The following is a 12,672-nucleotide window of genomic DNA, read 5'->3' on the forward strand; positions in this document are numbered from 1 at the left end:
AAATCATATACTAGGTCACTAGGTTTATATGTCAATAAAGATTACATTTAAGAAAAGGAAGAGATGGACCCCTATGAAGCCACAAGATTAGCATGTGTGGGGCATTTCTTTTTTTTATTACAAATACTAATTAAAGTCTATTAAAAACACACAAAAAGTGTAATATCACATTACAAGCTAGGGTGATGGAGCAGAACATAGAGAATATATGGTCTCTTTCCCCTTAGGGAACTTAAATTTTATTACACTCTTTTAAATGTGTCCATATTATATATGATCTTAAAAGAATTATAGAAAATAATTGAACCAATTTTGATTTCTTTTATATTTCTTCTAAAATATAAATCAGGTAAATTAAATATTTCTAAGAATACACCTGGGGAAAAGAAATTGGAAAGTACTGGAATAATCTGTTCTGCAGGACCTTTGATCTCCAAATGGGCATAAAAGAATAGAAAGATTCTGCAGATTTCAGAAGATATGGAGTCTTGATCATCCAGTAACGTAGCATTTTTAGTAGTGCTCATTCTGAGTTTGAACAAACATTTAACTTTTTCTTCACATTTTGTCTTAATGGGTAAAATATGAAAATATGAAGAATCAGTTTGGCTTTAGACGTTAACACGGCAGGGCATAGAGACAGAAATTCAGGATAAATTCCAAAAGCAGCCCTAAAAATAAAAGTGATAGGTACTACAAATAATAGAAATTAGAAGAAATAAGGAGGACATAATTTTTCTGAAGCACAGAGAAAATTATCTGTATTTGATATCATCTCAAATCTAATAAAAAGAAAACACATCAGAGTTCAATTGGAGCCAATGATTAGAGTCCCCATTCCTCATTCCCCAATCTCATTCTACTCCAGTACTCTAAAGAGATTTCTTATCGTTTGTTGCATTTCTGATGTGTTTCTTCCGTTTTCATTTATTCATTCATTAATGCGTATCTTCAATATATAAGTGAGTGCTTACTAAATGAGTAACACTTGGGTCTCATTCTGAAAGAAACATAGTCCCAATCTTCAGTCAACCTAGTCAATACTCAAGTTCAGCTAAATAAAGTCTACAAAAGAGAACTGTGTATCTAATCGATGTGATGGAAAAAGTAATGGACTCTGCTTCTAGACCCAGATGGAGAAGGGTTCTTATGGAGGATATGCTTGAACTAGGACTTAGATCATCAGTAGATTTCCCAGTAAAAATAATGGGATAAGAGAATTCTATGCACACATTAACTCAGTGATTGGAGGTTGGCTGTGTATGGGTGAAAACAACATAAATTCATATTAAAGAAGCTAATGTAGCCCTGACCTTGAAGAACAAGGTATATTATTTTTAAAAGTGTTGTTTGGTGGGGGGGGGGGGGGGGCAGGTGACTCAGTCAGTGAAGCATCTGATTCTTGATTTTGGCTCAGGTCATGATCTCACAGTTAATGAGATCAAGCCCCACATCAGGATCTGCTCTGACAGCACAGAGCCTGCTTGGGATTCTCTCTCTCCTCTCTCTCTCTCCCTCCCTCTGCACTCTCTTTCTCAAAATAAATAAATAAACTTTAGAAAAAGTGTTGCTTTTCAAAGTCATATTTTTCAAACTATTAGACTGAACACCGATACTATTTAGGTAGATGGATGGATAGGTAGATAGTTAAATGCATAGATACATGCAGATGATTAATAGATACAAATTGAAGCAAAGTAGGAGATAATAGTTGATTAAATTTTTAAGGATTAATTCTGGCTAGTTGATGAATTTGTGTGGGTGAGACAAATGTTAATTTTCTTTGAAGCAGCACTGCCTCTTGGTGGTCATATAGAAAAGTCACACTGAATGATTTTCCACAGTTTCTTAACAGTTTGTGTTCAGAAATCCCTGGGTCAATTAGAGCATGGAAGTAAGTGACTGAATCTTCTTGAGCCAGTGATGTCTTTGGATGAATGAAATTTTGCCCCTGTTGAGTTCTATGAAACTTGTGCTCTTTTTTACTGAGATGTATCTCAGGTGGATTTAGAGGTCTTGGTTGCAAAGAAGGACCTACCAAGAGACAACAGGGCTCCTGAAACATTCTTGGTGGAATGTCACGTGCCCTATGGTCTTTTCAGATGCAGAAATTGGCCCGCTGGCTGAGTCACTGCTTGGGCTGTCTTTCCTCCCATAACCTCAACATCAGATCAGGGAGAGTCCTTTATATTGAAGAAAACGCGTCTTTAAATAAATTCTAATATAGACAATTGTTCTACATCCTTGCCAAAGTATTATATAGTCATCTTTTTTTTTTTTCAGCTGACATAATGGTTATGTAGTGATCTCATTGTGGTATTACCCTGTCTTTCTCTGATGACTAAGGATGTAGAAAGTTTGGCAGACTTTTTCAATACAGAGTCGAATAAATATTTTTGGCTTTGCAGGCCATTGGTCTCTGTTGCAACTACTCAACTCTGCCATTGTAGCATGAAAAAAGCCACTGATAATACATAAATAAATGAGCATTGCTCTGTTCCAATAAAACTTTATTTGCAAAAATATGTAGCTGGCTAGATTTGGTTTGTGGGCATATTTTGTTGATCCCCAATGTGGAGCATCTTTTTAATGTGCTTATTGGTCATTCCTACCTCTTTTATAAAAAGCCTGCTCAAATATTTTGCCCATTTTTAAACTGGGTAATTTATCTTTTATTGAGTTTTTTTTTCAATGGCATGTTCGTGATTCAGTGAAGAATCTTATTGCTATGTGGACACAATTACCCATAACTATGCAGTCCACAACTTCTTTGAAAAATCTGACTTTGGAACCAGTGACTTAGCAGATGTCCAAAGCAGTAAAACATCAGGATTCGGACTAGAATGAGCTGCAAAGAGAAATTCGTTTTCCCATAACCATAAATGTTGATGATTTTGTAAGTTCTGATATTATGTCAAATGATGAGGGAGGATAAGGCAAGTTGAGGTCAAAGCACAGCTGGCATGCATTCCACCTCCCACCCCCGCCCAAGGGTATTCCTGGCACTCCAGGCTGCCCAAGAACAAAGGAAAGAAAACAAAACAAATGGTTCACTGAGACCACTGGACCTGAGTTCCCATCAGTTTACAAATGTCTTAGTAAATTATAAGAAAAAGGCAATCTTATCAGTAATCTAATCCAGAAACCTGTAGACCCAGTTTCCTGGAGCCCCAACATTACCCTCCCCTCCATAGTGATGTGGGGAACAAAGGCAAGAAGAAGGAAATGGAAGGTAAAGTTAAATTTCTTGGGGCGCCTGGGTGGCTCAGTCGGTTGGGTGTCCGACTTCGGCTCAGGTCATGATCTCACGGTCTGTGAGTTCGAGCCCCGCGTCGGGCTCTGTGCTGACAGCTCAGAGCCTGGAGCCTGTTTCGGATTCTGTGTCTCCCTCTCTCTCTGCCCCTCCCCTGTTCACGCTCTGTCTCTCTCTGTCTCAAAAATAAATAAACGTTAAAAAAAAAATAAAAAATAAATAAATTTCTTTACAACTTGTGGTCCACTGAAAAATACTTGAGGCAAAAGAAGAGTAGAACATTACTCCAGGAACCCCCTACCATCCTAAAGTTAATACCTTCCTAGAGGTAAAACAACCTGAGATTGACAATAGTAGGGCTTCAGGTATCTTAGGAGTCCTCTTTAGCATATGAGAGTCCTTCTGGAGACCTCACTTTTGCCTTTACCTCCCCAACCTCCATAGTATGTATATAGCCAGTCACTCTTCACAACCCCAGTGCTGCTCTTTTTGCCCACAGGTCCTGTCCCTGTGCTTTAATAAAATCACCTTTTGGCACCAAACATGTCTTCAAGAATTCTTTCTTGGCTGTCAGCCTTGAACCTCACCCCCCATCACCCCAAAACAACCAAGAACACAGGACTCCTTCTTCCCCTGTACTTCCCTCAGAGAGGCTGACTGCTAACACCTCTCCTCTCCCCCGGCTTTTTGTTATAGAAGCTGCGTTGCCCTCAAGAGAAGCCACAAAGTCCACGGCAACGGTTCACCCCACTCACGGGGCAGCAAAGCTCTACCCCAGGCATGACAGACTGAGAATACTGGGCCCATGTTGCACTCACCCCAGCTCCCTCATTGAGTGGTGCTTCCATGCTGGGAAAGGTAAGTCGGGACCAGAGGCCGCTGCTCCCACCCAGCACACTGTTCCTAAAGCAGGAACATCACTCTGAGAAACACAGGTCATGGTCCTTTCTCACAGCTCCAGAGTGGTGACAGAGAGGTTATGCGCAGGGAGAGAAGCAGCTATAAGAACAGAGCTCTCCCCTCGAGAAGACTTTATCTGGACCGTAGCATTGGGAAGTTCAAGTTTAAGGGTACTGTTGAAAACAGTGGAGATTTTGGTCATAAGAAATTAATAGAAGTCCAGTAGCTCAAGAACAGCAATAAGGTAAATCATAAACTAGGAATTTGACAGAGAAAACAGGAAAAAGCTAGGAAGCATCCTCCAGGGGTCAGAATAAGCATCAACGATAAATCTCAAAGACTACCTCTGCAAAGGGGCTTGGAGCAATGTATGCCCACTGGGGCATTGTTGAAAACAAAAGAACAATCAGCCAGCACTTAATTGAGGCTATTTGGCTAGGTGTGATACAAACAGGGGCAGAGAGCTTACCACAGATCTGGGAAAAAGTCTGTCAAGGTTATCTTGCTAAATACCACTGTTATACCAGGATGTCCGGGCATGTACCCAAGACTGTGTTTTCTTAGGACCAATGTCAGAGGCCACACACCATGGACAAAATTGGTTTAATTGAAAGAGTCGAGTCACCAAACAAATAAACAAGCAAACAACAAGAAGAAGAAGAAGCCCTAAAAGGGATGGGGAATGAATACCCAGGGTTGCTATAATATGTGGTTACTTCCAACCATATCTAGGTCCTAATGCCTGGTATTTGAATATATGAATGAATATGACAAGAGGGACTTTGGATATATGATTAATGTAAGGATCTTGATATGAATCATCCTGGGGTATCTGAATAGGCCCTAAATATAATTACAAGTGTCTTTGTGAGAATGATTAGGAGATTTGACTCCAGAAGAGGAAGGAGATGTAGTGGTGATGAGGGAGCACAAGGCAAGCTGAGGCCAAAGTACAGGCTAACAGCACCCACCCCACCCCCTGCTGCCACCTGGTCTGAGGAATACGTGTGATATTTCTCGGACACTCCTTGCTGCCCAAGAACAGAGGAAAGGAAAGAAAGCAAATGGTTGACTGATAGAGATCACAGTCATACATGACAGGAGTCTCCTTCAGCTTATGGATAACTTAGTAAACTGCAAGAAAAAGGCAATCTTATCCATAGCCTAATCTCCAGAAACCTATAGACTCCGTTTCCTGGAGCCCTAATATCACCCTCATCAAAATGTAAGGAGGTTTAAGTGTTTATGTGGGAAAAAAAGGCAAATGAAAATTAAATTCCCTTACTGCCTATAGCCCACTGACAAGTCCTGAGACTGACAGAGTGACCTTCCTCTAGGAGCTCAGCTCCTGGATGATGGCACTTTGCTAGAGGCAAAAGGGAATATGGGCTTAACATGATCCTGACCCCCGCTCCCAGGATCCTGTGAGTCTCTTTAAACACATAAAAATTCCTTTGCAAATCTCCTTTATCTTTAACTCTCAAGTGTATGTTGGCAATTATACTCCAAGCTTACGCCCCCGATATACATTTGAAGTCTCATAACTGAGGTTTAACTAAACAGTAATAAATGGCGTTTTCCTAACAACAGCTAGCCCCTCAAGGTCCTGGAAACCTTGCTTCCAAAATTCCTTAGAGACTTACACTGTCCCAAACCCCCTCCCAACCTGAAGGTATATAATCAGTCACTCCTCACAACCCCAGTGCAGCTCTTTCTGCCCATGGGTCCTGTCTCCGTGCTTTAATAAAATCACCTTTTTGCACCAAAGACGTATTCAAGAATTCTTTCTTGGCCATCGGCTCCCAACCCCACAATCACCTCAAAACCCCATGGTAGAAGCGAGAGGCTGGAATCATTCAAGAAAGGGTCATGGGCCAGGGAATCCATCTGGTCTCCAGAAGCTAGAACAGGACATGGATTCTTTCTCTTGAGCCTCTAGAAGGGCTCAACCCTGCTGAGACCTTGACTAGACAGAGAAAATGATTTCAGACTTCTTGCATCCAAAACTATAAGAGGATGAATTTGTTTTGTGTTCAGTGACCAAGTTCATATATGAACATTCAGAAAGAAATTTTTTTTGTTTGCTTTGCCAGACTAGTAGTGGTGTGGTTTGAAGTAGGGGTCGGGAGCCAATGGGCAAGAAAGATCTCTTGAGACATTTTCAGTGCCAATAAATAAATAAATAAATAAATAAAAGGTATTTTTATTATAGCATCGGGACAGAACCTGTGGGCAGAAAGAGCTGCCCGGGGTTGTGAGGCGTGACTGAGTATATAAGATTTTCTATCCTATGGAGGGAAGGGTGATGTTAGGGCTCCAGGAAATTGAGTCTATAGGTTTCTGAAGGTTGCTTTTTTTTTTTCCTTATAAATCATTAACGCAGTTGCAAACATGGAAACATGTCTTGCATGGCTGTGATCTCTATCAGTTAACCATTTGCTTTTCCCCTTCCTTTGTTCTTGGGCAGCCAGGAGTGCCTGAGGAATATCACACACATCCCACCTGGGGATGGGGAGGGGTTGCAGGATGTTAGCTCGTGCTTTGCCCCCAGCTTGCCTTTTGCTCCCTCATCAGGATGGGATGCAGCCAGTTGCAATTGTCTATTAAGACACATTGGATTGAGGCAGGTTTGTACTCTTGAGACACCCAGCTAAGCTGGATCCTTCTCTAATAACATCTTTATTGGAGTGATTTTTTTTCTTTGTATTCCTTTCACTTTTTTCCCTCTTGGAATCCCGCATATTGGGCTTAACTATTCATTTTAAGTCTGTCTTCTCATTAGCTACTCATGTTCCAAGTCAGAGGTTTAAGTCCAGAAAAAGAGATCCCAGGTTGAGAAGGGAAGATAAAGACCAAAAAGTCTCAAATCTGTAGGACCTAAAAGTGCCTGTGGTTTGAACTCCAGCGATATAGTCAGAAATATTAAGCCGTGCCAATGCCGTGTGGTGGGCTTCTGGATCTGACTGCGGCTGGAGGAGGAGCCAAGTCCTGCTGAGGGTTTGTGCACAGGCTGCAGGTGCCTGGGGAGCATTGTGACTCTGCCCCGGCGCAGAAATAAATGGCTGAGTCTGTGGTGCTGGAGGAGGAAATGTAGAGCAAGCTGCGGCGATCCTCAACCACGGTCGTAGAGCGTAATCTTCCATTCTGCTTTGTCCCGGAAGGAATGTAAAACAGGTGGATGAGGTGGCCCCCAGGATTTTGGCGAAACCACTGCACCCTGTTCACAGAGGTGGAAAAATTGCACTGCAGCGTGCAGCTGAGTCCTTCCTGGAGACTCAGGTCTGGGGGACTCTGCTTCACCATCAATCCTGTCACACCTGATGAGAAACGGAGACACGGTCACAGGCTCTGGTCACTGCAACCCCTGCAAAACCTAGAAAATGCTCTCATAGATTATGAGAAGGACAGAAAGCCTGCCAGTCTTGTGAGCTCCCCCCGTCCTCCCTCAACAACACTGCAGCTGCTGAATCCTTTCAGATTCCCACCTGGGACTGTCTCAACTCACAGCAAACCTGGGTGCACAAAAGTCCCAGCACAGTGACCAGTAGCCTCTTCAGGACGCTTTGCCCTGCTGACCAGGACATTTTCACCAAAAGATAGACTAAACTAAACCCTGGGGCGTGAGCGTCACCAACTGGATCTGGAAGTGTTCCTGCTTCTGCAACCAATCAGCCTCACCCAACAAACACTGTTGGGGCCCAGATGCTCTGTGACAGGAAGCCCCACCCTCTGGCCTCAACCCCCCTGAGAATGGGCTGCGTGGGGGCGCGACAGAGGGCATTATTCTGATACTTCAGGGACACTTGCTGATAATCCTGGAAGTCGTAGTGTGGGAGAGGGAAAGGGAGAGGCCCCCGGGGGAGAGAACCAGGCTTCTTCTAAGCTAATGGAAGAGCATCATAGAAAGAATTTTCATGTTCTAAAATCTGAAAAACAGGCGAGTATTCTGACAAAAAGATATTTACTCACCCATGAATTAATTATATGAGAGCCATTCCAGTCATGCCAAGTAAGAACATAAACGTTATATATTATATACTTAACGAATTCCTATTATTGGAATGTATGAAATATTTATGGCCTAGAATAACCAAGACTTGTGGTAAATATTGTTACGGGAAAGGAACCTAATAAGACTGTAAATTATGAGGAAAAGATAGGACCAATTTGGACGTTATTTCTACATATTAACTTTGCGGCATAATACTTTGTTTTTCTAATTCTTGGCTGTAAAGTTTCCTGTGGTTCACACTTGCGGTTTAGTGAATCCTTTCTCTAATTTATCTTCCTCTTTTCCTTCTACCTTCCCCTCTCATTGCACCTTCTACTTCCTACTTCCTTTCTTCTTTTTTCCCTTAGCTTCTCTGTCTTCCCTCCTTTTGGTTTTCTAGTGACAGGAAAGAAACAGAAAAAATATTAAGGAAAAGGTGGTATACAACGATTTAGAAATGATTTTGGACCTGTGAACAAAAGTTCCTATTTGTCCTGATACAGAAAATTCTTAGGCAGTAAAAATGAAACAAACCAGAAAACTCTGGAATTCTTCACCTTCCATCTCTCTTTATGTGACTCTGTTTGATCTAGAAGTCTTTTCTGATAAAGGCAGATCAAGGTAATGATACAGATAAAGATTATAACAATGTAAATACAGATATATGCATCACAGCTAGAAACGTCTAGTACTTGAATCAGGGAATAAGGCAAAGCTACTAATTGAAAGGAATATTCAGTAAGAAGCATGTTTCGTACATGCTGATAATGATTTAGTTTTTCCTCACACCCAATTTTTCTCCCCTCTTTACTGTCTATTACTAGCCCCCATTTTCACACTCAGACAATTTCTCCAGTCTTTCAACAGCTACTCACAACTAGGTCGCTCAGGATAGTCTTGATTTAAGAAAAGCCTATAGTACCTCCTGATGGACCAGAACCTTAAGAAAGAAACACCTTTTACTCAGCAGTAAGAGCACACATAGCTCAGCCCAGCTATCTTTGTCTGGCGCTGTACCTGTGGATTGATTTGAAGCCATAGAATTGTCCACAGGACAGAGAATACCATGAATTGGACTATGAGTCCCCCGCCCCCCAGTGCCTTTTAATGAAAATAAATATTTTCATGTAATATAATTTTTGGTAATTGTATGAAAACAATCTAATTCTTAGCTATGAACTTATTTTTTTATTAATTTTTCTAATGTTTATTTTTGAGAGACAGAGACAGAGTGCAAGTGGGGGAGGGGCAGAGAGAGAGGGAGACACAGAATCTGAAGCAGGCTCCAGGCTCTGAGCTGTTAGCACAGAGCCTGACGTGGGCTTGAACTCACAGACCATGAGATCATGACCAGATCTGAAGTCGGATGCTTAACCAACTGAGCCACCCAGGCGGCCCTTAGCCAGGAACTTATTAAAAAATGAGACCTTCACTGTGATTCAATACAGGTTAGCTCATATATTTAAGAGTGTTTTAGACCTGAGAAAATAAAAAAATGAATTAGACACTAGATCTTCATTCAGGGAGCTTATGGTAATAGTGGGGGAGACAAACATCTTTCTAAATGTAATCAAGTCCTAGGGAATGCAGCAATTAAAACATGCCATTAATATTACCTGAACACCAAGACAGCAACAATTACTTTAAGCCTCTATTATAGGAGGCAGTTTAGCGGAAAATGTGATACCGTATGCCTTCTATGCAGGTGACAAGAGTGGACAATAACAAAAGCAAAGATGGGTGATCTTTGAAATGCAACCCATTATTTTAATTTTTTTAAGTTTATTTATGTATTTAGAGAGAACGAGTGGGGGAGGGGCAGAGAGAAAGAATCCCAAGCAGGCTCCATACTGTCAGTGCAGAGCCCGATGCAGGGCTCGAACTCACGAAACTGTGAGATCATGACCTGAGCTGAAACCAAAAGTTGGTTTTTAAGCAGGTTTAGCCGCCCAGGCACCCCAAGTGACCCAGTATTTTAAATACAAAGAACAGAGAAGATGAGCAAGTATGTGGACGGGACCACTGATCTCACACACACACACACACACACACACACACAAATAAATGTATTAAAAATTTGGGTGTCTCTGTCACTCGGATCTGGGCACAGTCTATAACCTTAAGTAACTACTAATAGCTTTTAGGCTCAAGGAAAAGCCTTATTCACATACCTTAAGGGTTGCCTCTTAAACTGCATTTGAATATCGGAAAAATTTGTGGGCTGTGCTACTCCAGACTTTGATTTGGAATTTGGGAAGATTTAAGGGAAAGGAAAGAAAAATCAATTCACTAACCCAATCTTTCCTTTCAGATGCTATGGGTGCAATAGATTCTTGCATCATGAAATTTTATTTCCTGAAATGCTAAGTATCCATTTTCTTGCTTATCTATGTACTCACCTATGGTTCTAAAGGATATCGGCATGGTATTCATAACAGTCTTTCATGATGGTTGGAACACTGCAGGACTTAACAATACTACTTTAAAACCGTATGTATTCATTCTGGACTAAATGTGCTTAAAAAGCGGTGTTATTTACTTTACAACTAGATGGACTTTGAAACTAAAATTGAATGACTTTATTTTTATTAAAAAAATCCATAATTAAGCTTAACATTTTTTATATTATTTATTTATTTATTTTTGAGAGAGAGAGAGAGAGCACACATGGGGGGAGGGGCAGAAAGAGAGAGGGGGAGACACAGAATCTGAAGCAGTTTCCAGGCTCTGAGCTGTCAGCACAGAGCCTGATGTGGGGCTCGAACCCAGGAACCGTGAGTTCATGACCAGAGCTAAAGTCAGAGAACTCAGACGCATAACCAACTGAGCCACCCAAGTGCCCCTAAGTTTAAAATTTTTAAATAAAATTTCAGTTTTAAGCACATGTTACTAAAACTGTTGATTATTCTTTTTTTTTATATATTGCCTTTTAGCTTTAGTAGATTAAAAGGAAAATAACTTTTTGAAAGCATATGAATAAAGCTTTAGTTTGTGCCCTTGTCTCAGACTCTATAAATAACAGGAGTCCTCTGCAGATGGATTTGCAGTTTCAAGGAATAGAAAACCAAGGCCTCTATATTTTTACTGAAGTCAGGTGATCTGCAGACACTGAATATCTGATGAATTGTTCAAGAATATTGCAAATTTTTATCAATGGCACTGTGAGAAAAAGTGTAGGAAAAGAAAATGATTAAGGATTCACTTATTATTGTCCATTCAACAGGTATGAGAGAAATTGAATTAGAGAAGAGAAAAAGGGAGGCAGTAACCTGGGTGTGCTGATCAAGAAAGGCTGGTCACTCATAGAACAAAGAAGTCCAAGATTTCACATGAACTTCATCATGACCTGTGTTTGACTGAGAATGTTGTCAAGGACCAATGGATAAAAAAGGCCCTTTTCCCTTCATTTTGAATTGTCTTTCAAAGGTCACCTGACAATATCCTTAAAATGCCAGCTCTAATTAAGTCCATTCTCAAATATTTTAGTCAAAGCGCTGATGTTCTTTAAGGAAAGAAACTTCTGAGGATACTAGTAAAATAATCTGGAGATAATGCAGTTTGACATAAGCAGTTATACTGGGTTTTTGGTAGAGTAATTCTCTGATTTGCCTTATGCCAACTCACATGGCCAACCCCGGACCATCTAAGCCCATCACTATTTCAGATGACACAAGAGCAAGTAACTTCCTCCAGCTTGTTGAAAATCAAATCCTATAGCTTCATTTCCTCTAGAAGCCTGACTCTAGAGGATAAAAATGCTGCACTTCAAAAAACAGGCGCCTTGCCTTTGCAAAATGGAAAAATAAATAAATAAAAGGAAAAATATCTAGGGGCGCCTGGGTGGCTCAGTCGGTGAAGCATCCAACTTTGGCTCAGGTTGTGATCACAGTTTGTGAATCAGAGCCCTGAATCAGTTCTGCACTGATAGCATGGAGCCTGCTTCGGATCCTCGGTCTTCCTCTCTCTCTGCCCCTCCTCTGCTTGTTCTCTCTCTCTCAAAAATAAATAAACATTTTTTGAAAAAGGGAAAATATCTGGGAATGCAAGCTGGTGCAGCCACTCTGGAAAACAGTATGGAGGTTCCTCAAAAAACTAAAAATAGAACTACCCTACGACCCAGCAATTGCACTACTAGGCATTTATCCAAGGGATACAGGTGTGCTGTTTCGAAGGGACACATGCACCCCCATGTTTATAGCAGCACTATCAACAGTAGCCAAAGTATGGAAAGAACCCAAATGTCCATTGATGGAGGAATGGCTAAAGAAAATGTGGTGTGTATATATATATATATATATATATATATATATATATAATGGAGTATTACTTGGCAATCCAAAAGAATGAAATCTTCCCATTTGCAACTACGTGGATGGAACTGGAAAGTATTACGCTAAGCGAAGTTAGTCAGAGAAAGACAAATATCATATGACTTCACTCATATGAGGACTTTAAGAGACAAAACAGATGAACATAAGGAAGGGAAACAAAAATAATATAAAAACAGAGAGGGGAACAAAACAGAAGA

At 40.8% G+C, this 12,672-nt stretch overlaps 1 gene segment (V, D, J or C); it reads right to left on the reverse strand.

Moving 5' to 3' along the window:
- Positions 1–7,075: 7,075 nt before the first annotated feature.
- LOC125910336 (T cell receptor alpha variable 22-like) lies at positions 7,076–7,770 on the reverse strand. The segment is given in 2 exon segments: positions 7,076–7,470; positions 7,659–7,770. Coding segments are annotated over 2 exon segments (474 nt in total).
- Positions 7,771–12,672: the final 4,902 nt, after the last annotated feature.

The sequence above is a fragment of the Panthera uncia genome (assembly GCF_023721935.1).
Source record: "Panthera uncia isolate 11264 chromosome B3 unlocalized genomic scaffold, Puncia_PCG_1.0 HiC_scaffold_1, whole genome shotgun sequence".
Taxonomy (NCBI): domain Eukaryota; kingdom Metazoa; phylum Chordata; class Mammalia; order Carnivora; family Felidae; genus Panthera; species Panthera uncia.